The following is a 27032-nucleotide window of genomic DNA, read 5'->3' on the forward strand; positions in this document are numbered from 1 at the left end:
GTATTCTAGGAAATTCTCACATCCCTTTAAATATTCACTATCATGACACAGCAAAATTTTGTCATATTTGTTATTTCAACACATTTTTGGTAACATATGTTTGTTAAATCTAATTTTGCACATTTTATACTTGAGTGCTACACTTAATATTGGGTTTTTCCCTAACATGATTGATCTTACTGTTACTGTTTTTGTTTTACTTATATAGGTGGTAAACGGTATCATTGCTGACATCTCATTTCTAATAGTCTTTCTACTACTTTATCTTCTTCATATTAGGTTAATGATAAAATGATCTCCAAACATTAATATTTTTTCTATTACTTATTTTATTAACTAAAATTTTCTAGCAATACTGAGTAACAGTGACAATAACTGCTATAGGCAAAACTTGTTAGCTTCCCAACCATGACTTTCTTTTTTCTTGAAAATCACACCTCATTTTCTTGGGAGTAGTTGCCTATGTACTTCCATGAAGCCTCAAACTCTATAAAAAGCTGCTTCTCACTAAACAAGGTCAATCCCAACTGGACTATTCTCCTCACAAGTGTCTAGTTTAACCATGATTGTAGACCATGTAGCAGAGACTGCTATTATCTGCTGTGTGGCCTTCTCCTGTTCTTCATTTGTAATGGATACCTGAATTCATTTACAGACATTGTACAGCCTCCCTTGTAATTAGAATTGGTAAATAGCATGAAATAAAACAATATTATCATGTGGCTACTTGGTTGAAATTCCCTAAAGGTCTGACTCACCAAAAAGTTATGCTCTTTGCCTCTTGCTGCTGAAACTCCAGTACTTTGGCCACCTCATGTGAAGAGTTGACTCATTGGAAAAGACTCTGATGCTGGGAGGGTTTGGGGACAGGAGGAGAAGGGGACGACAGAGGATGAGATGGCTGGATGACATCACTGACTTGATGGACGTGAGTCTGAGTGAACTCCGGGAGTTGGTGATGGACAGGGAGGCCTCGTGTGCTGTGATTCATGGGGTCGCAGAGTCAGACACGACTGAGCTACTGAACTGAACTGAACTGAACCCTATATAATCCAAGTCTATGCCCCGACCAGTAATCCTGAAGAAGCTGGAGTTGAACGGTTCTATGAAGATTTACAAGACCTTCTAGAATTAACACTCCAAAATGATGTCCATTTCAACATAAGGGAGTGGAATGGAAAAGTAGAAAGTCAAGAAACACCTGGAGTAACAGGAAAATTTGGCCTTGGAGTACAGAATGAAGCAGGGTAAAGGCTATTAGAGTTTTGCCAAGAGAACACACTAGTCATAGCAAACACCCTCCTCCAACAACACAAGAGAAGACTACACATGGATATCACCAGATGGCCAACACCAAAATCAGACTGATTATATTTTTTGCAGCCAAAGATGGAGAAGCTCTATACAGTCAGAAAAAACAAGACTAGGAGCTGACTGTGGCTCAGATCATGAACTCCTTATTGCCAAATTCAGACTTAAATTGAAGGAAGTGGGGAAAACCACTAGACCGTTCAGGTATGACCTAAATCAAATCCCTTATGATTATACAGTGGAAGTGAGACATAGATTTAAGGGACTAGATCTAATACACAGAGTTCCTGATGAATTTTGGATGGAGGTTCGTGACATTGAACAGGAGACAGAGATCAAGACCATCCTCAAGAAAAAGAAATGCAAAAAGGCAAAATGGCTGTCTCAGGAGGCTTTACAAATACTGTGGAAAGAAGAGAAGTGAAAAGCAAAGGAGAAAGGGAAAGATATAAGCATCTGAATGCAGAGTTCCAAAGAATAGCAAGGACAGATAAGAAAGCCTTCCTCAGTGATCAATGCAAAGAAAGCCTTCCTCAGCGATCAATGCAAAGAAATAGAGAAAAACAATAGAATGGGAAAGACTAGAGATCTCTTCAAGAAAATTAGAGATACCAAAGGAACATATCATGCAAAGATGGGCTCAATAAAGGACAGAAATGGTATGGACCTAACAGAAGCAGAAGACATTAAGAAGAGGTAACAAGAATACACAGAAGAACTGTACAAAAAAGATCTTCATTACCCAGATAATCACGATGTGATAATCACAGTGTGATCACTCAGCTAGAGCCAGACATCCTGGAATGTGAAGTCAAGTGGGCCTTAGGAAGCATCACTACGAAGTTAGTGGAGGTGATGGAATTCCAGTGCAGCTATTTCAAATCCTGGAAGATGATGCTGTGAAAGTGCTGCAGTCAATATGCCGACAAATTTGGAAAACTCAGCAGTGGCCACAGGACTGGAACAGGTCAGTTTTCATTCCAATCCCAAAGAAAGGCAAAGCCAAAGAATGCTCAGACTACCACACAATTGTACTCATCTCACACACTAGTAAAGAAATGCTCAAAATTCTCCATGCCAGACTTCAGCAATATGTGAACCATGAACTTCCAGATGTTCAAGCTGGTTTTGGAAAAGGCAGAGGAACCCGAGATCAAATTGCCAACAGCCACTGGATCATCAGAAAAGCAAGAGAATTCCAGAAAATCATCTATTTCTGCTTTATTGACTATACCAAAGCCTTTGACTGTGTGAATCACAAGAAACTGTGGAAAATTCTGAAACAGATGGGAGTACCAGACCACCTGACCTGCCTCTTGAGAAATCTGTATGCAGGTCAGGAAGCAACAGTTAGAAGTGGACATGGAACAACAGACTGGTTCCAAATAGGAAAAGGAGTACGTCAAGGCTGTATATTGTCACCCTGCTCATTTAACTTATATGCAGAGTATATCATGAGAAATGCTGGACTGGAAGAAGCATAACCTGGAATCACAATTGCCAGGAGAAATATCAATAACCTCAGATATGCAGATGATATGGTAGAAAGTGAGGAAGAACTAAAGAGCCTCTTGAAGAAAGTGAAAGAGGAGAGTGAAAAAGTTGGCTTAAAGCTCAACATTCAGAAAACTAAGATTATGGCATCCGGTCCCATCACTTCATGGGAAATAGATGGGGAATCAGTGAAAACAGTGTCAGACTTTATTTTGGGGGCTCAAAAATCACTGCAGATGGTGATAGTAGCCATGAAATTAAAAGACGCTTACTCCTTGAAAAGAAAGTTGTGACCAACCTAGACAGCATATTGAAAAGCAGAGACATTACTTTGTCAACAAAGGTCCATCTAGTCAAGGCTATGGTTTTTCCAGTAGTCATGTATGGATGTGAGTTGGACCGTAAAGAAAGCTGAGCATCAAAGAATTGATCTTTTGAGCTGTGATGTTGGAGAAGACTCTTGAGAGTCCCTTGGACTGCAAGGAGATCCAACCAGTCCATTCTAAAGGAGATCAGTCCTGGGTATTCATTGGAAGGACTGATGTTGATGCTGAAACTCCAATACTTTGGCCATCTGATGCGAAGAGCTGATTCATTTGAAAAAGCCCTGATGCTGGGAAAGATTGAGGGTAGGAGGATAAGGGGCGCTGAGGATGAGATGGTTGGATGGCATCACCAACTGAATGGACATGAGTTTGGGTAAACCCCGGGAGTTGATGATGTACATGGAGGCCTGGCATGACGTTCATGGGGTTGCAAAGAGTCAGACACGACTGAGCAACTGAACTGAACTGAACCCTATGTTTTCTCAGGCCTAATTTGGAAAAGTGTTTGTTTTAATGCTAACATGAAACACTGTAAATATTTATAGTTAAATAATGTTAATAAATATTTTTACCAGAATTAATTTGATTACTCAAGTGGCACAATGACTGGGATGATAAGAGCCTTTGACCATCATTACTCTTGAGGACATATGAAATGTTCAATGGAAGAAGAGTTTTGTTATGATATGCTAGTTAGTTAAGCTTAGTTTTCAGCAAAAGAGATTCAAGAGTTGACCAATGAGCAGATTATCTACTGACCTTATCATTTACTGCATAACAGAGAAGGTACTGAGCTGACTGGTAGAACATAGTAATCATTTGCTATCCCTTTTTTTTTCTTTTGCTATCACATTTGAACCACCCATTTTTATATTGCATCCTGCTGTCTTGGGATAGCATTCTCTAACACACACTCTTAACCAGTGATTATTATAAATCATTTTGTCCTAAGTTCCCCTATAGGAAGAATCTGTAGAATTTGTATCCCCCTCACCAACTTTAGACTCTGTAGTTCTGGAAGCTCTGGGACATGCTTTCACCAAAAGATACATTAAGATTTCTCTTAACTTCAATTTATTGCTGCCACTCAGTAACTACACTTTCCTTTCCCAAAACCTCAAAGGCAAGGAAAGGTGCCACAGCCTTATAAAGAGTAATTTACCTTGGTCATCAAGAGAAGCAGTAGTACTACAGTATAAATGATTGAGTCATGGAGGATATTAAAAAAGTCCAAATTGAAACATGGGATTGAACTATTTTATTTGTGAGATTAAAATGCATTGAATGGTATTAATGACATTGCAGAAAAAAGATTAGTGCACTTAAAATTACCAATAAAACTAAAACATGGAGAGAATAGAAGATAATTTTTATTATATATCTCTTTAAAAAGTAAATAATTTTGCAAAGCAAAAGTAATAATAATGTGTTGTTGAATGTTTAGCTCAGTAAGAAAATAGTAGACATTGAATATACAACACAAATATAAAAGCAGTGAGGAGGTAAATGGAAGTATACTGCTGTAACTTTCTTATATGACACACAGAAATATATAATTTCAAAATTAGACAATGGTAAGATGTACAGTATATATTTATAACCCTAAATAAACACTAAAAACCACAGGAAAAAGATAACTAAGTCAACATTATTAATAAGAATAATATAAATTAACAATAGAAAATACTTAAATATTTCCTCAAAACAGGATAAAATTAGAAAAAAATGGGTGAAACAAATATAAAATAGAATGTTTTGTCAGTTTTAACCAAACTGTACCTATAATCATGATATATATAAATGGCTTCAGTTCAGTTCAGTTCAGTCCAGTCACTCAGTCGTGTCCAACTCTTTGTGATGCCATGAATTGCAGCATGCCAGGCCTCCCTGTCCATCACCAACTCCCAGAGTTCACCCAAACTCACATCCATTGAGTCAGTGATGCCATCCAGCCATCTCATCCTCTATCATCTCCTTCTCTTCCTGCCCCCAATCCCTCCCAGCATCAGAGTCTTTTCCAATGAGTTAACTCTTCGCATGAGGTGGTGGCCAAAGTACTGGAGTTTCAGCTTTAGCATCATTCTTTCCAGAGAACACTCAGGACTGATCTCCTTCAGAATGGACTGATTGGATCTCCCTGCAGTCCAAGGGACTCTCAAGAGTCTTCTCCAACACCACAGTTCAAAAGCATCAATTCTTCGGTGCTCAGCTTTCTTCACAGTCCAATGAATGGCTTAATAACCCAATCAAACACAGAGATTGTCACACTGGATAAAATATATGTTACAGTCAAGAAGCTATAATCATGATATATATAACTGGCTTCAGTTCAGTTCAGTTCAGTCCAGTCACTCAGTCGTGTCCAACTCTTTGCGACGCCATGAATTGCAGAATGCCAGGCCTCCCTGTCATCATTAAAATAAAGATACATAGATTAAAAGTAAAAGGACATTTTATTTATTTATTTTTTCTCCCTATTATGTTGCCCTCTGTGCTTCCAAGGCTTGCCACAGACTCGGCAGTGAGAGTGTTTCCTGGTGTTTGGAAACTTCTCTTTTTTTAAGACTCCCTTCCTGGGATGGAGCTCTGTCCCTACCTCTTTTGTCTCTTTTGTCTTTTATATTTTTTCTTACCTCCTTTCGAAGACAATGGGCTGATTTTCTGGGTGCCTGATGTCTTCTGCCCGCATTCAGAAGTTGTTTTGTGGAATTTACTCAGCGTTTAAATGTTCTTTTGATGAATTTGTGGAGGAGAAAGTGGTCTCCTATTCCTCTGCCATCTTAGGACCGCCCCAAACATTATCCTCAATGGTGAAAAATCGAAAGCATTTCCCCTAAAGTCAGAAACAAGACAAGGGTGCCCACTCTCACCATTACTAATCAACACAGTTTTGGAAGTTTTGGCCACAGCAATCAGAGCAGAAAAAGAAATAAAAGGAATCCAAATTGGAAAAGGAGAAGTAAAACTCTCACTGTTTGCAGATGACATGATCCTCTGCACAGAAAACCCTAAAGACTCCACCAGAAAATTACTAGAGCTGATCAATGAACATAGTAAAGTTGCAGGATATAAAATCAACACACAGAAGTCCCTTGCATTTCTATACACTAATAATGAGAAAATAGAAAGAGAAATTAAGGAAACAATTCCATTCACCACTGCAATGAAAAGAATAAAATACTTAGGAATATATCTACCTAAAGTAACTAAAGACCTATATATAGAAAACTATAAAACACTGGTGAAAGAAATCAAAGAGGACACTAATACATGGAGAAATATACTGTGTTCATGGATCAGAAGAATCAATATAGTGAAAATGAGTATACTATCCAAAGAAATTTATAGATTCAATGCAATCCCTAACAAGCTACCAATGGTATTTTTCACAGAGCTAGAACAAATAATTTCACAATTTGTATGGAAATACAAAAAACCTCAAATAGCCAAAGCAAGCTTGAGAAAGAAGAATGGAACTGGAGGAATCAACTTGCCTGACTTCAGGCTCTACTACAAAGCCACAGTAATCAAGATAGTATGGTACTGGCACAAAGACAGAAACATAGATCGATGGAACAAAATAGAAAGCCCAGAGATAAATCCACACACCTATGGACACCTTATCTTTGACAAAGGTGGCAAGAATATACAATGGAGTAAAGACAATCTTTTTAACAAGTGGTGCTGGGAAAACTGGTCAACCATTTGTAAAAGAATGAAACTAGAACACTTTCTAATTCCATACACAAAAATAAACTCAAAATGGACTAAAGATCTAAACATAAGACCAGAAACTATAAAACTCCTAGAGGAGAATGTAGGCAAAACACTCTCTGGCATACATCACAGCAGGATCCTCTATGATCCACCTCCCAGAATACTGGAAATAAAAGCAAAAATAAACAAATGGGACCGAATTAAAATTAAAAGCTTCTGCATAACAAAGGAAACTATAAGCAAGGTGAAAAGACAGCCTTCCGAATGGGAGAAAATAATAACAAATGAAGCAACTGACAAACAACTAATCTCAAAAATATATAAGCAACTCCTACAGCTCAATTCCAGAAAAATAAATGACCCAATCAAAAAATGGGCCAAAGAACTAAATAGACATTTCTCCAAAGAAGACATACAGATGGCTAACAAACACATGAAAAGATGCTCAACATCGCTCATTATCAGAGAAATGCAAATCAAAACCACAATGAGGTACCACTTCACGCCAGTCAGAATGGCTGCGATCCAAAAGTCTGCAAGCAATAAATGCTGGAGAGGGTGTGGAGAAAAGGGAACCCTCTTACACTGTTGGTGGGAATGCAAACTAGTACAACCACTATGGAGAACAGTGTGGAGATTCCTTAAAAATCTCGAAATAGAACTGCCTTATGACCCAGCAATCCCACTGCTGAGCATACACACCGAGGAAACCAGAATGGAAAGAGACATGTACCTCAATGTTCATTGCAGCACTGTTTATAATAGCCAGGACATGAAAGCAACCTAGATGTCCATCAGCAGATGAATGGATAAGAAAGCTGTGGTACATATACACAATGGAGTATTAGCCATTAAAAAGAATACATTTGAATCAGTTCTAATGAGGTGGATGAAACTGGAACCTATTATACAGAGCGAAGTAAGCCAGAAAGAAAAACACCAATACAGTATACTAACACATATATACGGAATTTAGAAAGATGGTAATGATGACCCTGTATGTGAGACAGCAAAAGAGACACAGATGTATAGAAGTCTTTTGGACTCTGTGGGAGAGGGAGAGGGTGGGATGATTTGGGAGAATGGCATTGAAACATGTATAACATCATATATGAAATGAATCGCCAGTCCAGGTTCAATGCATGATACTGGATGCTTGGGGCTGGTGCACTGAATTGACCCAGAGGGATGGTACAGGGAGGAGGAAGGGGGGTTCAGGATGGGGAATACGTGTATACCTGTGTCAGATTCATGTTGATGTATGGCAAAACTAATAAAATATTGTAAAGTAATTAACCTCCAATTAAAATAAATAAATTTATATTAAAAAAGTAAAAGGACAGAAAAAGAAAAGTATACTAATATGTTATTGTTTAATTAAACTGTGATGTGCTGGTTTACTTCTGCTGCTATAAAAAATTACCACAAACTTAGTGACTTAAAATAGCCATAATTTATTATCTTACAATTTTTAGGTCAGAAATCTGATGCAGTCTCATTGGGTTAAATTCATAGTGTTGGCAGAGTTGCATTTCTTTTTGTAAGCTACAGGAGATAATTCATTACCTTGTGTGTGTGTGTGTGTGTGTGTGTGTGTGTGTGTGTGTTAGTAACTCAAGGCAGAGGAACCAGAGATCAAATTGCCAACAACCACTGGATCATGGAAAAAGCAAGAGAGTTCCAGAAAAACATCTATTTCTGCTTTATTGACTATGCCAAAGCCTTTGACTGTGTGGATCACAATAAACTGTGGAAAATTCTGAAAGAGATGGGAATACCAGACCACCTAACCTGCCTCTTGAGAAATCTGTATGCAGGTCAGGAAGCAACAGTTAGAACTGGACATGGAACAACAGACTGGTTCCAAATAGGAAAAGGAGTACGTCAAGGCTGTATATTGTCACCCTGCTCATTTAACTTATATGCAGAGTACATCATGAGAAATGCTGGACTGGAAGAAACACAAGCTGGAATCAAGATTGCCGGGAGAAATATCAATAACCTCAGATATGCAGATGACACCAGCCTTATGGCAGAAAATGAAGAGGAACTAAAAAACCTCTTGAAGAAAGTGAAAGAGGAGAGTGAAAAAGTTGGCTTAAAGCTCAACATTCAGAAAACGAAGATCATGGCATCTGGTCCCATCACTTCATGGGAAATAGATGGGAAACAGTGGAAACAGTGTCAGACTTTATTTTTGGGGGATTCCAAAATCACTGCAGATGGTGACTGCAACCATGAAATTAAAAGATGCTTACTCCTTGGAAGAAAAGTTATGACCAACCTAGATAGCATATTCAAAAGCAGAGACATTACTTTGCTGACTAAGGTCCGTCTAGTCAAGGCTATGGTTTTTCCTGTGGTCATGTATGGATGTGAGAGTTGGACTGTGAAGAAGGCTGAGCGCTGAAGAATTGATGCTTTTGAACTGTGGTGTTGGAGAAGACTCTTGAGAGTCCCTTGGACTGTAAGGAGATCCAAGAAGTCCATTCTGAAGGAGATCAGCCATGGGATTTTTTTGGAGGGAATGATGCTAAAGCTAAAACTCCAGTACTTTGGCCACCTGATGCAAAGAGTTGACTCATTGGAAAAGACTCTGATGCTGGGAGGGATTGGGGGCAGGAGGAGAAGGGGAAGACCGAAGATGAGATGACTGGGTGGCATCACTGATTCGATGGATGTGAGTCTGAGTGAACTCCGGGAGTTGGTGATGGATAGGGAGGCCTGGTGTGCTGCGATTCATGGGGTCGCAAAGAGTTGGACACCACTGAGTGCCTGAACTGAACTGAACTGTTAATAACTCAGTCTGACTCTTTGCAACCCCAAGGACAGTAGCCCTCCAGTCCTCAGGCTCCTCTGTCCATGGAATTCTCCAGGCAAGAATACTGGAGTGGGTTACCATTCCGTTCTCCAAAGGATCTATCTTCCCCACCCAGGGATCAAATGCATTCTCCCACATTGCAGGCACATTCTTTACCATCTGAGCTGCCAGGGAAGCCTCATTTCTTTGCCTTTTTCAATTAAACCAAAAGAAAGCAGAAAAAAATAGAGTAATACAAAACATCTTGCAGGGAAACAAATTTTAATTTAACCATATCAATAATAATATCATTAAATATAAGTGATCTTTCATTTTTCACTATTGTCTGCATTTATACATGTATATACATATGTCATATATATAAGTCCCATGAGATAGCTACTATTTTTTATACAGTCAGTTTTTAGTGTGTACTTATTTTAACATGTATCAACATAGTTGACAATCTGCTTATATATCCCCCAGCTTTATAATTGCTATGAGCACAGTATCTTGTTTTATATAGCAATTTGTTGACAATGTTTTGGGATTATCACTGAATACCATACCAAAATATACCTTTACAGCACTTTCCATGGTTTTGTAAGCACCTAATGCCTTATATTACCTTATTTAAAATATAACCAGAAAAGTTTAGTTATCTGTAACCAAATAATGACTGATATACTAAATACCTATCATTATTGCATTAAGTGAAAAGATTTTGCGTGAACTCAAATTCCTTTCTAAGAGTTAAAAAATAACCATTATGAATAACCGCAAAACTTTCCAAAACTTTGAAATATGAAGTTAAACTCTTTCATGACCATTTTCCATAGGATATAACAGCTTTCTTTACTTCACTCCACCAAATTAGGAACAAACAACTACATCTTTAAGTGTCCATTAAAATTATGTAACAGCATGATACTTTGTACTTAATGATATTTTACTACACAAAACCATTTATAGAATCTCGAGAATCCTGCTTTAAATCAAATAGGAAACATTAGTCACTTTTTTTACTTAATACCTTTTTTGGCCTCTCTTTGAAATTTGAATAGATTGAACATCTTTTTATCACTTAAAATATGTGATTTTCTTGTACCAATCTCTCTAGCTTCAATTTCTGCCACTTTCACACTAACTATGCTATAGCTAGTCTATTTTTGTTTATGATTTTCAAATGTATCAAACTTATAAGATCTTTGTGTCCTTGTATTAGCCATCCTCTCTGCCTAGAATATTCAGTCCCCATGGTTATTGCATGTTTGTTTCTTTCAAATAAGCTGGATATCAGCTAAATAACACTGAATATCTTGCTTAACAACCAAAAATAAAGTAACTACCATATCTCAGTCAAACTCTAACATGACATTATTTTTAATTAGCTTCAAAGTATTATATCTTTCAGACATTGTTTTTTGTTTTTTTTTTCAGTTTAATAGTATAATCTACTCAAATATAGTCCCAGCAGATCTGGAATCTTACCTGTTCCATTCATATACTTAGAATAAAGCCTGAAACCTGAAAGTGTCTAATAAATACATTATTTGCTAAATGATTGATTCTGTGCATTAATGAATAAATAACTTATTTAATTCCAAATAAACTTACTCCCCTCCTTGGTTTTCCAGTCTTTCCATTGCATTCAGCAAACCATGTGATGACTCAACAACTTCCTCATGGAAGCTTTTACTTCCTGATTGCGAAGGGTATAAATCACAGGGTTCATCAAAGGAAAGATTACGGTGTGAAAGAGAGAAACCACTTTGTCAGCTGGGAAGGCTCTGAAGGGGCGGGTGTAGATGAAGATGGCAGGTCCAAACATGAGAAACACGATGATAATGTGTGTGGTGCATGTGGACAGCGCCCTGCTCTTCCCTTCAGAGGAGTGCCCCTTTACACGGCAGAGGATGACTGCATAGGAGGCCAGAAGGCCCAGAAAGCACAGCAGGGTGAGCAGGCCACTGTTGGAGACCATCAGGAGCTCCACCACAAAGGTGTCCGTGCAGGCCAGCTTGATGACCTGCGGCACATCACAGAAGAAGTTGTCCAGTCGGTTTGGACCACAGAAGGGCAAGTGGATAATGAGAGCCACTTGAACAATAGAATGAGTAAAGCCTCCAAGCCACAGAGCCAACAGCAAGGCATAGCAGGCCCTAGGGTTCATGACAGTCGAATAGTGTAAAGGACGACAGATGGCAATGTAGCGGTCAAAGGCCATCACAACAAGAAGGAACATCTCCCCTGCCCCAAGGAAGTGCAAGAAGAAGAGCTGAGTGATGCAGCCTCTATAGGAGATCACCTTCTTCCCTGAGAGGAAGTCCACCAGCATCCTGGGAGCCACAATGAAGGAGTAGGATGCATCCAGGAAGGCCAGGTTGCCCAGGAAGAAGTAGAGGGGGGCCGCGAGGCCGGGGTCGGACCTGATGGTGAGGATGATGAGGACATTTCCAGGGAGGATGACGAGGTAGAAAATTAAAATCAGGACAAAGACCAGGAGCTGAATATTTTGAGACTGGGTCAGACCAGCAAGGATGAATTCTGTCACCTCAGTGCTGTTCTCCCTCTCCATCATTCTTCAGCCTGTGGAACAACAAAGAGCAGAATACCATCTGTTATAACCACCTTTTCATCTATCCCCTAGCTCTTCTCCAAATAAAAATAATATTTTCCACGTCCAGCACTTTGCCAGCTGAATGCACTTTACACATCATAGCTCTCCTGTGTTTTCAGTTAAACTTCCTACCTTTCATTTTCCTGATTCTCCAAGCCACTGATCTTATGGCCACACCACTTGCATTCCTATTTAAGCATGTGTTTCTATATAATTGTGTTCCTAAGCCATTTTGCTTGAAGTATACTGAAAATTCCTGATTGAAGCAAAACTAGTCATCATTAAGGTTGTCAGGTGGTTGTTGCTCTTGTTGTCGGTGGTGCACTGTCTCTAATGCTTAGATTAGTTGCTGAGTTTTGGTCCCCTTCTTCATCTCCACAGAGCAAAGATATTTTGCAGATGCTTCTTTCCTCCAGTTCCTGTAGAATTTCCAGTTCCTGATTTGCAGCTGTGTGCTTCACTTTCTCTTTTTACCTTCATGCATTGGAGAAGGAAATGGCAACCCACTCCAGTGTTCTTGCCTGGAGAATCCTAGGGACGGGAAGCCTGGTCGGCTGCCATCTATGGGGTCTCACAGAGTCGGACACGACTGAAGCGACTTAGCAGCAGCAGCCTTGTTTTCAGAATTTGTGCCGCCTTAGTTCCATCACAGTGTTTTGCTTTGGTGCCCTTGTGAACCTTACTCCATTTAGTCACCTGGATCTCAGCAAGTACACTACATTACATCTAACTTAGAAGTATCCCCTTAGTTGGGGCATCCCACGTGACTCAGTGGTAACGAATTCACCTGCCAATGCAGGAAATACTGGAGATGCAAGTTCAATCCCTGGATCAGAAAGATCCCCTGGAGGAGGTAATGGCAACCCACTCCAGCTTTCTTGCCTGGATAATTCCACGGACAGAGGAGCTACAATCCACGGGGTCACAAAGAGTCAGACATGACTGAGCAACTAAGCTCACATTCCCCTACTTACACCTCTGATTGGTCCCCAACCCTGCATGTGTTCCACACCCTATCCTTAAATCCTAATTAATACTAGTCCAGTCTTACTTGCTCACCACATATATCTACAGTCTACTTTTCCCTCAGATCTCAGGATGATAGCCAAATGCTATTCCCACAAATATTTTCTTGTAATGTAAAGCTTATTAGAATATATTAAAGATTTTGACTATCTCAACTAATAAAATCAAAGCTAGATCTGGAAATGACCATATAGAACATGTAGTCTAATATATCATTTAGCAGATGAGAAAAATAGAGCAATTTCAGTTAAGATTCTTAAATTTGCAATGACTTTTCTTTTTAATTCTAATTAGTAAGTGATAGGGGCGAAAAGGTATGTGTTCCTCTGTTTAAACAGATTGTGTGTGTGTGTTCAGCTGTGTCTGATTCTTTGCAACCCCATGGACTGTAGCCCACCCCGCTCCTCTGTCTATGGGACTTTCTATGTGGTAAAGTTACTAATTAGTGCCCAATCAACTGGTATGATTTTATTTTGGTGCTTAAATAATTACTATCTGCTTATGTAAATACTTCATCCTTGTGGGCTATAATCTGATCTAAAGAAGAATTCTGTTCATGACATCCAGAATTAAGGTTTAGTCTATATAGTGGTCTCCAAAATGGAGTATGCTCATCTCAGTGGATAAACAAGATAATCCATTAGGGTGCATAAAAACAATGGAACTTCTCCTTTTATTATTATAAATCATGCTTTGAATTTTTAAAAGTATTTATGATTGATTTGTAAGTGTTACATTAGTATAATTGTAGAAATATCCTATAAAGAAACATTCATATATGTGATATTTGTGCATATTTATTGAGATGAATGACGTAAAAGAAGGTTGTTGACTATAACAAAATATTATAATGTGACATATAGCAATATTTCTCTTGATTTTTAATTACACACAATGTTGATTTTCAAAAATGCTATGCATACAGTGGAATGCAATTTAGCAATAAAAAGGAATGGAGTACTGATATATGTTACAACATGGATATAACTCAAAACCATTATGCTATATAAAAGGAGCCAGTCACAAAGGACCACTTATTTTATAATTCAATTTATGCAAGATGTCCAGACAAGGCAAATCTGCGGATATAGAAAGTAAAAGAGTGGTTGCCAAGGAATAGGAATGTGATAGGAGTGACTGTTAATGAGGATGAGATTTCTTGGGGAGTGATGGAATGTTTTAAAATTATATCATGTTTATGCTTGCATAGCTCATTAAATACACTTAGTACTGAATAATACAGTCTAAATGGTAAATTTTATGATATGTTTTTTATATCTCAATAAATATTATTTGCACTGTGCTCAGTCACTCTAGTTGTGTCTGATTCTTTGTGACCCCGTGGACTGTAGCCTGCCAGGCTCCTCTGTCCATGGGATTTTCCCAGCAAGAATACTGGAGTGGGTTGCCATTTCCTTCTCCAAATTTCTTTAACTATTATCTAATGTGGCAGAGAAGAGTAAAGAGGAAAAAATTTCTAATTGAAATTTGACATAATTATTACTAGCATCCCTGGAAAGAGGAAGAGAGAAAAAGAAAGAGTAAAGGAAGATCACGCTTAACAAGTCTGTACAGAGAACTCAAGGAAAATTCACACAATCCACCAGTATTTTAGGCATACTTATTAAGAAACATCAGAACATGTGTTCTGTGTGATTAGTAACACTTGGAAGGAGCAGCCAAATGTGACAAAGAAGTTGTTTATAACTCATGGGTGGGCTTCTCTCATAGCTCATTCGGTAAAGAATCTGCCTGCAATGCAGGAGACCTAGGTTCGATTCCTGGGTCAGAAAGATCCCCAGAGAAGGAAATGGCAACCCACTCCCATATTCTTGCCTGGAGAATCCTATGGACAGAGGAGCCTGGCAGGCTACAGTCTGTGGGTCGCAAGAGTTGGACACGACTTAGGAACTAAACCAACCATACCATAACTCATGGGCACATGTTTGTGCATAAAAATACATATTCACACATTGTGAGTCTAAGAAAATTGAAATAGGAAAAAAAATATCTTTGGTGACCTTCAAATTAGCTTAGGAGCTTCTTTCTTTTATCCACTTAAACACTGATTGTCTCCACATTCATTCCTCATTCTGCCTGTAGAAACCTACTCTTAGGAAAGTAAGTCAACAGCTACCTCTATCTGTTCTTAAGTTTTGTGCATTTCAGGTGCTCAAGGTTATTTCTTTGGGTTCCAGGGCAGAGGGATCACTATGAGTTACAAGCTCTTCCACTCTACCTTTGCTTTTATTTTCTATCATCCTCCTCTACTCCCTATTTGTTATTAACAAATGAAAATCTATACCACTTAATATTTTAAATTCACTACTCTTTTCCCATTCTCATGTACATACCTTCTATTCCAGTGATTCTCAAATTCTGCTCTTCATAGAGATAAAGGACAGATGTGCCTTAGATGCCTATTTCTCTGTGAAAGAAAAAAAAATGAATTTTGAAAAAAAAAAAAAGCCCCAAACAATGGATCTTAGAGGGACAAGCTTTTGTCCTAATCCTATAAAGCAAAGAAGTAACTGTCAGTGTAGGCTAAGATATAGATCTGAATGCTCTCATCATCTCTAATACTCCTTGTTATTTCAACTGGTACAAAAACACACTTGGAACTGAAGATGCATGGGTAGCAATGTCTATTTCTTTTCCTTCTTTCTGCGAGTGCAGACCCACAACATCCATCCACAAGCAATATAGAGCATGCCTAGTTTCCAGCTGCTATCAGATCAGCTCCCCTCTGGGGACCTGATTACCATCCTGGCATCTCACTTTTTAATCTTTCCCCATTTATTTCCTGTTCTTGTTTTTTATAATTTTCCATTCTCTTCCTGTTAATTCTACCTTAATACATTCATTTTCTCAATTATTCTTTTTATATTTATATTTTCTTTAGCTTCTTTTATTTTCAATTTTATTTTTTTTTTCTTGCAATTTCTCTTTCTTGTTATATCTCTTGCTCTCCCGTCCTCCTTGCTTCCTTTCTTATCATTCTCTTTCTTTTCCCTCTTTATGCCCAAATTCTTTCAGTGTTAAATCTTTTTCGCCTTCTTCTCTATATGTATTCTATTTCATCGTGTTCCATGCCTGTCTTTCTATTAATTCTGAGACAGTAGATTGTTTTTCTCATTCCATGGTAGAGGAAGCATGGTAGGTGCTTCCTAAATGTTCACTTAGATTGGTTTTCTACAGACTGAAAATTCTTAACTTGGTCTTCAGTGCTATGCCTTTTTCTCCTGAATACTATCCTCTGAAATTTACTCAGTCTCAATCACACATTAGTCACACAGTCACACATTCTCTCACATATTTTGTCTGTTTTTAACTCATTCTGATATATATGAAATGACTTTGTGCTCTAAAACTAGTCTCCTTGATACCACCCTTACCAAGATGAAAGTTCAAATATGAAGTTCAAATATGACAATGTGGTTTCTGATAATGTATTGATTTCTATATTTTATTACAATATATTGTTACTATTACTACAAGTTTTAAAAAATGTGGATCAGGCAGAAGAATAAGACTATTTAATTGATAGTAGAGTTGTTCCATTCAGTTCAGTTCAGTCGCTCAGTCGTGTCTGACTCTTTGTGACCCCATGAATCGCAGCACGCCAGGCCTCCTTGTCCATCACCATCTCCTGGAGTTCACTCAGACTCACGTCCATTGAGTCACTAATGCCATCCAGCCATCTCATCCTCTGTTGTCCTCTTCTCCTCCTGCCCCCAGTCCCTCCCAGCATCAGAGTCTTTTCCAATGAGTCAACTCTTCGCATGAGGTGGCCAAAGCACTGGAGTTTCAGCTTTAGCATCATTCCCTCCAAAGAAATCCCAGGGTTGATCTCCTTCAGAATGGACTGGTTGGATCTCCTCGCAGTCCAAGGGACTCTCAAGAGTCTTCTCCAACACCACAGTTCAAAAGCATCAATTCTTCGGCACTCAGCCTTCTTCACAGTCCAACTCTCACATCCATACATGACTACTGGAAAAACCATAGCCCTGACTAGATGGACCTTAGTCGGCAAAGTAATGTCTCTGCTTTTGAATATGCTATCTAGGTTGCTCATAACTTTTCTTCCAAGGAGTAAGCGTCTTTTAATTTCATGGCTGCAGTCACCATCTGCAGTGATTTTGGAGCCCCAAACAATAAAGTCTGACACTGTTTCCACTGTTTCCCCATCTATTTCCCATGAAGTGATGGGACCAGATGCCATGATCTTTGTTTTCTGAATGTTGTGCTTTAAGCCAACTTTTTCACTCTCCACTTTCACTTTCATCAAGAGGCTTTTTAGTTCCTCTTCACTTTCTGCCATATGGGTGGTGTCATCTGCATATCTGAGGTTAGTGATATGAGCATTATGTAAAATTTTATTCAATTGCAAAAATCTTCACCCATACAATATCTTACAAATTAAATGAAATAGTTAAATTAGATCATAGAAATTTGTATTATCCTTTAATACTCCAAGATTTCATATAGTATCATGAATATTATTTGAAGATATTCTATTTAATATGAGTGACTATTTCTAAGTTTGGTAACTGTATAACCTTGGGCAAGTCATTCAGTGTTTTAAAATCTTTTTTTAATCTAAAAAGGAGAAATAATATATCCCATATTTTTGTTCCACGGGGTCAAATGAGATGATCAGTAGCCAATTCACATCTACTTAGACTGAACTAAAACATCCAGTAATTAGACAAATGTAGATCTCACCTTTTCTCTTCCTGCAACATTATCCTATTAGCATGCATTTTCAGGCAGCAAATGTCCTGGACAGTTACAGTGTGAATTGTTTTCTATTTTCTTCTTCCTTTTAATTTCTTTCATATATGAAGTCTGAGCAAAAATTTCACCTCACCAGGTGTTCAGTGTGACTCTCAAACAAATGGCTATTATCTTCCTCCTGATGAAAAGGAGATTAACTGATCATTCCAGAATTTTTCCTTAAATATATATTCTCTTGGTGAAACATGTTGAATTCTAAATCTGTTCTACAACTTATAATGCAATAAGGGGTGTTTGGGGTATTATAGCTACTTTAAGCCTTCAGAGTACTTCCAGTGAGAATATTAGAATGTCCTCTAGAACTAGAGGAAAAGATGAGAATACTTTAAGGATTAATTGTTCAAAAAAATGTACCAGCTAGGTACCAAGCTTGGTACAAAATGTACCAAGACCACACAGGTCTTGTTAGGATTTAGAATTTGACAATTTATCAGTGACAGTGATAATGGAATGGCACATATGTTTATTAAGCATAATGAAAGTAGAAAGTCTAGGGAGATTATTTTAGATCTTATTATACAATTCATACAAGTGATGAAAATGCATGGTTATTTAATAAGAAGTTAAATAGTGAAAATAAATCAATGCTAAATATGTTACTACCTGCATTTCTTTGTATAGAAGAGTTTGATAGAGAATATATTATACTCAGAATGTTTTTCAAGAATAATTCTCCTTAAATAAGAAAACTTCATGATGTCTTGTAGAATAGTCTCTCTAGGGATATGCTGTCTCAAATAAAAGAATTATTCTACAGTGATTTTTATATTTATAGTTATTCACTTTTTTGAATGTGTGTTCAGCTGTAGCAAAATGAAGACTTTTTAGTTTCTAAATTCATGTTATATGGAAGAAAAAATACTTAATTGTAAGAAATTAATTTGACTTTTTGTTTAAGAAGTGAAATCTATCACATTAAAATTAAAATAACAAACATCTTTTTCAAAAGGAAAACAATATATGATCAAGTGTACTTTCATTCAAATTTATATCCAATTCAGCCAGAGATGCAGTAGGAGATAAAAAGTTGGAGAAAGAGGTAAAGAGAGGAAAATAATGTTATTTAGTTTTTCTTATTATAATCTGTGCTGCAAGTAAATAACTTTGAATATATGTCATTTTGCTTGGGTAAAATTAATATAACAATATAAATTTCCAGAAAGACAGATTGAAATGTAATTGGAAAAGACAGAAGAAAAGAGGGAAAAAATGGAAAGACATAATGGAAAAAATAGAAGAAAAGATGTAGAGACAAAGAAAGCATACCCACAGAGATGCCTGTGCCACAAAGGCATGTATGCAGATACAGAAAAAGGAGGAGAGAGAGGACAGAGAGAGGAGAGAGTGTCAAGGGAGAGGAAATATCTCTGGAAATGCAGTGTTTTTTGTTGTGGTTTGGGTGTTGTTTTTTTTTTTTTAATATAATTACAGATTTCTCAGGGATCACAGTTTTCAGTAGTGATTGATAAGATAGATTCTAGTTCTTTGAGAAGCCTCTGAGAAGCTGAGGTGTTAGGTGCACGGATTGATTCTTTCCCTCCCCAGGGAGAAATTGAGAGCTGAGGTTTTTAATAGCCAAGTAATATTCTTTTAAAAAAATATAAATTTATTTATTTTAATTGGAAGTTAATTACTTTACAATATTATATTGGTTTTGCCATACATCAACATGAATCCGCCACAGGTATACACGTGTTCCCCATCGTGAACCCCCCTCCCTACTCCCTCCCTGTACCATCCCTCTGGGTCATCCCAGTGCACCAGCCCCAAGCATCCAGTATCATGCATCGAACCTGGACTGGTGACTCGTTTCATATATGATATTATACATGTTTCAATGCCATTCTCCCAAATCATCCCACCCTCTCCCTCTCCCACAGAGTCCAAAAGACTGTTCTATACATCTGTCTCTTTTGCTGTCTCGCATACAGGGTTATCGTTACCATCTTTCTAAATTCCATATATATGTGTTAGTATAATGTATTGGCTTTTGAACTGTGGTGTTGGAGAAGACTCTTGAGAGTCCCTTGGACTGCAAGGAGATCCAACCAGTCCATTCTGAAGATCAGCCCTGGGATTCCTTTGGAAGGAATGATGCTAAAGCTGAAACTCCAGTACTTTGGCCACCTCATGCGAAGAGTTGACTCATTGGAAAAGACTCTGATGCTGGGAGGGATTGGGGGCAGGAGGAGAAGGGGACGACAGAGATGAGGTGGCTGGATGGCATCAGTGACTCGATGGACGTGAGTCTGAGTGAACTCCAGGAGATGGTGATGGACAGGGAGGCCTGGCGTGCTGAGATTCATGGGGTCGCAAAGTCAGACACGACTGAGCAACTGAACTGAACTGAACTGTAGCATATACCAGTACCTGATTCATTTTTATTGCCAAATAATATTCCTTTGTATGGATATAACATGTTTTATTTATCCATTCATTACTTGAAGAACATTTGGGTTGTTTTAACATTTTTACTAGTATGATAAAAATTGCTACAATCATTTTAGTATAAATTTGGGGGTGTACATGTGCCTTAATTTCTTTTGAGGGTGTATTTGACATGAAGTAACTAGGGCAAGTGGAGAGTGAAAAAGCTGGCTTAAAGCTCAACATTCAAAAAAAGAAGATCATGGCATCTGGTCCCATCGCTTCATGGGAAATAGATGGGGAAACAGTGGAAACAGTGTCAGACTTTATTGTTTGGGGCTCCAAAATCACTGCAGATAGTGACTGCAGCCATGAAATTAAAAGATGCTTACTCCTTGGAAGCAAAGTTATGAGCAACCTAGAAAGCATATTCAAAAGCAGAGACATTACTTAGCTGACTAAGGTCCATCTAGTCAAGGCTATGGTTTTTCCAGTAGTCATGTATGGATGTGAGAGTTGGACTGTGAAGAAGGCTGATCGCTGAAGAACTGATGCTTTTGAACTGTGGTGTTGGAGAAGACTCTTGAGAGTCCCTTGGACTGCAAGGAGATCCAACCAGTCCATTCTGAAGGAGATCAGCCCTGGGATTACTTTGGCAGGAATGACGCTGAAGCTGAAACTCCTGTACTTTGCCCACCTCATGCGAAGAGTTGACTCATTGGAAAAGACTGTGATGCTGGGAGGGATTGGGGGCAGGAGGAGAAGGGGACGACAGAGATGAGGTGGCTGAATGGCATCAGTGACTCGATGGACGTGAGTCTGAGTGAACTCTGGGAGTTGGTGATGGACAGGGAGGCCTGGTGTGCTGCGATTCATGGGGTCACAAAGAGTCAGACACGACTGAGCGACTGAACTGAACTGCCCTGAACTGAACTAGGGCACATGGTAATTTATATTTAACATTTTTGAGGAATTGCCATAATTCTCTCCGAAATGGTTACACCATTTTGTATTCCATCAGCAGTATATGAGGGTTCCAGTTATTCTGCATCCTGTCAACACTTGTTGTTTGTCACCTCTTTGATTATAGCCATCTTTGAGAAATAATCACAATTTTTATGGGACAATTTTAGGCATAGTATAAAACTGTTTCACTGGTAGTTTTTTATGAGCATTCTGGTCAATAATATGTTATAGGTTATTTTGACATTTGTGAACTGCTAAGCATGAATTTAGCTTGTCATACAGTTTAAAGAAACAGGCTACCAACATGCTGTAAAGCATCCGAGCAATGCATTTTAACAGCGTCACTCTGGATAAACTTGAGGATGCACTAAATGGAGAAAAAAATCTATATGCTTCTTTAAGATTAATTTCAAAACTATTGCCTAGAACAAGAAGAAATGTTTAGTCTCTTGAACTGGGGAATACTTAAGATTAGACATCAATAAGTTTGGGATTCTGAATTCAGCAAGAAATGCCCCCTACCCCTTAACACTAACAAGCAAATGTTAATTTGCTTATAATTGCAATAAAAATTGCAAGTTTAACAAAGACAATTGAACCATAGTTTAAGCACTTGGAAAAAACAAGTTACATGGTATTATACATAAAATTTAAAAAGTGTGCTACTACTTTTATTTCCTTAGGTATGAAAGTCAACTGTGCAGACAGATGGAATTTCTTAGAGCATTTGATTTCAAGGCTGCTCTGTGAAGTTCTATTGAAATTGCCCTTCTATTGTTTTTTCCCTTTGGTATATTATGTTCAGTCTAGCATTTTATATTTATGATGCTGTCAAATATAATTTTTTATTCTTACATTTTCTCTCATTAGTTCAAATTCTTTCAATCATTGTTTGTTCAGGGTGTCTCATTTAATGATAGTGTAAATGACTGTCATTTGTATAAATGACAGTCATTTATAAATGACTGAGTATAAATGATAGTATTATGACTGTCATTAACAACCCATTTCAATTAATGTAATCTCTTAACAGTAATTACCATGTTTTTATATTTACTTCTTCACTAACAAATATATATTGCCTGTATCATAAAGTATTTAATGATTTTTATATGCCTGTTTTGCTGAGATCACTAATTATCATGTTATAACAGCACTGTATAAATTTAAAATATATTATCATTAATTTTTTATGCATCAGTTATGATTCTAAAATAAAAGAGTAAAACCATGTATTGCATATGTATTCAAAGTATATTTGCATTATATTTGAAAGCTGGATTACCTACACAGTTCTAAAATCTAAAAGTTCTGTGTGGAGCTAACATTTTGGAACCTTAATTTTTTCATGGCCTCTTGCATTTTCTGATTTCTCAAGGTATAAATAATAGGATTCAATAAGGGTGTGATAACAGTGTAAAATACAGCAAGGACTTTATTTCTGGCAAAACTCTTGAAAGGCCAGGCATAGATGAAGATACACGGTCCAAAGAACAGACTGACCACAGTGATGTGGGCAGACAGTGTGGACAGAGCTTTGGAGAGGCCTCCAGATGATCTTTGTTGCACAGTGGCCAGGATGACCGTGTAGGAGACAAGCAGGAGGAGGAAACACATGAGTGACAACAGCCCGCTGTCAGCAATGACAAATAGTTCCAGGGTGTATGTCTCCACACACGCAAGCTTAATCACAAGGGGAAGGTCACAGAATATACTGTCTATGATGCGGGGGCCACAGAAAGGCAGGTTTACCGTTAATACCATCTGACTCATGGTGTGTGTAAAACCAATTGTCCATGAAAGTATAACAAACCCGTTCAGCAACCTGTGGTTCATGATTTTCCTGTAGTGCAGGGGTTTACATACGGCCACATATCTGTCAAAAGCCATGGCTACCAGAAGAGTCATCTCAGCACCTCCAAACAAATGCATGAAGAACATCTGAGCCATGCATCCCCATATAGAGATGGTCTTGTGTTCAGTGAGCAAGTCTCTGATCATCTTGGGTGTGGTGACCGTGGAGAGACACGTGTCCAGAAAGGAGAGGTTTCCAAGGAGGAAGTACATGGGAGAATGAAGGGTGGAACTGCATGTCACTGTGACCATAATGAGAGCGTTTCCCAGCACAGTAGCCCCATAGATCAAGGAGAATGTCACGAAGAAGACAGTCTGCAGTCCCCATCCTGCAGAGAATCCTTGTAAAATAAACTCAGTCACTACAGATCCATTTGTCAGATCCATTTACTCAGCTCAGGAAGATTCTAGATGTTCTTTATATACAAAGAGAATTTTTTTAAAAAGCCACAGTTAGCACTGACATGGGGTCGCAGAGTCAAACACGACTTATCAAATGAACTTCAACAAAAACACCAACATTTTTTTATTTCTATTTGATGAATAACTATTGGTGCTATGAGAATAGATAGTCTTAAATCTCAGATCTTAGTTGGAGATGTTTTCTCAAATCCTTTTATCATCATTGTTCACAGTGAAAAGTTTGTGTGTTGTGTGCAAATGGTATGTCGTGGTTTAGAAGTAAATAATGAAATGATTCAATCCTAATGTAGAGATATTGCTTTGGTTGCAATATGTCACACTAAATTTTCTTTGTTGAGCTTTTTAGATGTCATTCTTAAGATGTAGAGTGATCAAAATTAATTATAATTATATGATCACTATGTGATAAGCTGTGTTGTATTTCACATATGTTAACAAGCTTTACTGTTATGGGCATAACAATACCATTATTATAATTATCCTAATTTTTTATTAAAGGAACTTGGCATAGATGTTTTAAATGACTTACACCAGCATTGGGCTTGTAGCAAAACACCATATTTCCTCCAAACATAAAGGAATGTGTATTTATGGTCAGATTATTAAATATTGATTGAATTAAAATATTCCATTTATATCAGCATAACAGATATGATTCAACAAGTATTTGTAATCCTTCTAGGTAATTAACTACACTTTTTTTTTTCTTATACAAAAGGAATCAGAACCTGGTATCTCAGGAGTTTACCATCTAGAGATTAATTATCAATCAAAAATTAGCAATGAGACGTAAGAAAATATTTAATTTAGCACATGATTTGTGAAAAATGTTGTAAGATTTTTTAAAATTGGCAACCAATTCCAAGTGTCACTTTTAAGACACAGGTTCAAGCTTGTTTGTTTTTATCTTCAAACCATTTTAAAAAGTAAAAGAAAAAAAAGTACTCATGGTCAGTAAATAAAAAGCACAAGACATAAAGACTGAAGATTTATAAGAAGAAAAGAATTGGTAACAGTGAGTAGAAAGAGTGGTGTATTTGGAAAAGTGACTGAATTAAGTTTTAAAGATGCTTAGGAAATTTGTTTTCCAATGACCTGTAAATCTCTCCTTGTTTTCAGCTCTGCTCGGTCTCTTGTCAAAACTTCTTATCACCGTTATCCAACCTTAATTGTCTCAATTGTTATCCTACCTCTGATATTTTTAAGAAATAGTCAGTGTCTACAAACTAGGGGAAACAAAAGTGGAAAATGATGTAGTTCCTGTAGGTCAACCTCCAGGAGTGAACAGAGTGGATGCTAAATGGTGTACTGTGGGCCTGGAGGGCCTGGAGAGGACAGTCTCCACACCATGCCTTCTATTACAATTGTGTTACATGACTATCATGAGAGTGACCAGAAATATTGCTGTTGAGACTTTTGTGACAGAAATTGCAATAACTGCATGCACTCTGGGGAAGTGACGTGGCTTGATAACTGTTAGAAAATAATGAATATGCCAGCTATAATTTGGGAACCAATACCCTTGAATTGTATTTCCCACAATAAAGTAAAAACAGAACAACTTGCAAATGAAATTAATTTAGTTAAACATAATTGATTAAGAAAGATTTATTTTGGCCTTTTATTTCAGAGGGACAGCTGGAATTTACTGTGTTGATGACTTTCCCTGCATTTCTGTCTCTTATTCCTCTCTTTCACTTTTAAGCAAGCTTTCTCAAAATATTTATTTGGTTCTGCACTTAGTATACCTGCTTCTATATTATGAAGGTGAAAAGACTATACAAATGAAAAGAAATAAGTTGTCATATAGGTTAGACAAAAATCCTATCAATGAAGAAAATTGTCTTCCTCTTAAATAATTGCACATTTTGTTTTAGTTACCTTTACTCAATTTATGATGCACTTTGCAGGAATTTGAAGACAAAATCACAGTATATTAGAGTTAGGATGGAACTTTGTAATTATTTGTTCTCTTTAGTAAATGAAAAATCAAGACCCCCATAATTAATTAAATTTTCCCAAGTCTTAGAGGTAGGACCACCCCAAGGAAATGTAGTGATTATTAGGTGAGATGGTGTATGTATAAGCTCATGGCAGAGAGGGCATGTGTTGAATTTGAGTCACTCATATAAATCTGATATAATCCTGAGACTTTTCCATATAAATCTCTATTAGGAAAGGAAGGAGTCAAGACTTGTTTTAGTAAATTGTTGAAAATAAATATTTCTACTCTTGCTCATGTGTATATATGACATAAATTACTTAATATAACAAAAAAAGAAGGGGGTACCAGAGGATGAGATGGTTAAATAGCAGCACCAAATCAACGGACATGAATCTGAGCAAACTTCAGGAGACAGTGAAGGACAGGGGAGCCCTGTGTACTGTATGCAACAGGGTCGCAAGAGTCAGACACAACTTAGCAGCTAACAACAAACACTAGAAGCAAAACTAACTCAAATAAATATTTTCTCCCGTTTTCATTATAGACATTTAAATAAATTATGCATAATTTCTACCTTGACTAATTTCACCTTTTTCTAAAACGATATATATATTTATCTTAAAATAGAGATGAAACTGAAAAATATGCTTAATACAAAGCTGGACACAAAAGACTATATGCTTTGTAACTTCACTTATATTAAATGTCTAGAAAATGCAAATCTTTGAAAAAAGAATGTGTATTAGTGGCCCTTCAGCTGGGGATCGATTGGAGATGGGCGTGAGTTTTCTTTTTGCAGTGGTAAAAGTGATCTAAAATAAGATTGTGTAAAATAAGATTGTGGTGATCCTTGCACAGCTGTGTGAATATGATAATAATCATTAAAATGTGTATTAAATGGGTAATTTTATATTAGGTGATTATATTCAATAAAACTATTATGCATTTTTGCTTTTTTTATTAAATTAAAATTATCTTTAATATTTTAATTTAGTGTTTTAAAATAGGGTTTTCTAGTACTGTTCAGCTGCTTGTCCTCAAATTTATTTCACCAGGAGACAATTATTGTTATACTGCAATCCAGTACAATCTAGCTTTAAACTTATATTAAAGTCTCCTATTTAAATTTATGGTTTTGAATAACATCTATTTGGAAGCTTACTCTTCTCTATTTTGTTAAATAATTTTCTTGATTATTATTACTATTGAATACTCATAATGAGATTCCTGAAGTATTCACTTTTTCCTTCATTCTCCTGAATATGAACGTCCTGTAAGAGCTTATTTGTCTTTATTCTTTAAAATGCCCTATGTATATATGGAATAACCATAAGTTTCAAACAGCGATTTTCTAAATATCTAGTTCTAAATACCTAAATATCTAGT

At 37.3% G+C, this 27032-nt stretch overlaps 2 protein-coding genes across 2 annotated transcripts; both read right to left on the bottom strand.

Moving 5' to 3' along the window:
* Positions 1-11299: 11299 nt before the first annotated feature.
* Positions 11300-12229, bottom strand: LOC120853298 (olfactory receptor 4N5). Its single transcript, XM_040227030.1, has one exon. It carries the CDS (start codon positions 12227-12229, stop codon positions 11300-11302), a length of 930 nt encoding a protein of 309 aa, XP_040082964.1.
* A 10497-nt stretch (positions 12230-22726) lies between these two features.
* On the bottom strand, positions 22727-23665 carry LOC120853299 (olfactory receptor 4L1-like). Its single transcript, XM_040227031.1, has one exon. The coding sequence runs from the start codon at positions 23663-23665 to the stop codon at positions 22727-22729; it is 939 nt and encodes a 312-aa protein (XP_040082965.1).
* Positions 23666-27032: the final 3367 nt, after the last annotated feature.

This window comes from Oryx dammah, unplaced genomic scaffold, assembly GCF_014754425.2.
Source record: "Oryx dammah isolate SB20612 unplaced genomic scaffold, SCBI_Odam_1.1 HiC_scaffold_26, whole genome shotgun sequence".
Taxonomy (NCBI): domain Eukaryota; kingdom Metazoa; phylum Chordata; class Mammalia; order Artiodactyla; family Bovidae; genus Oryx; species Oryx dammah.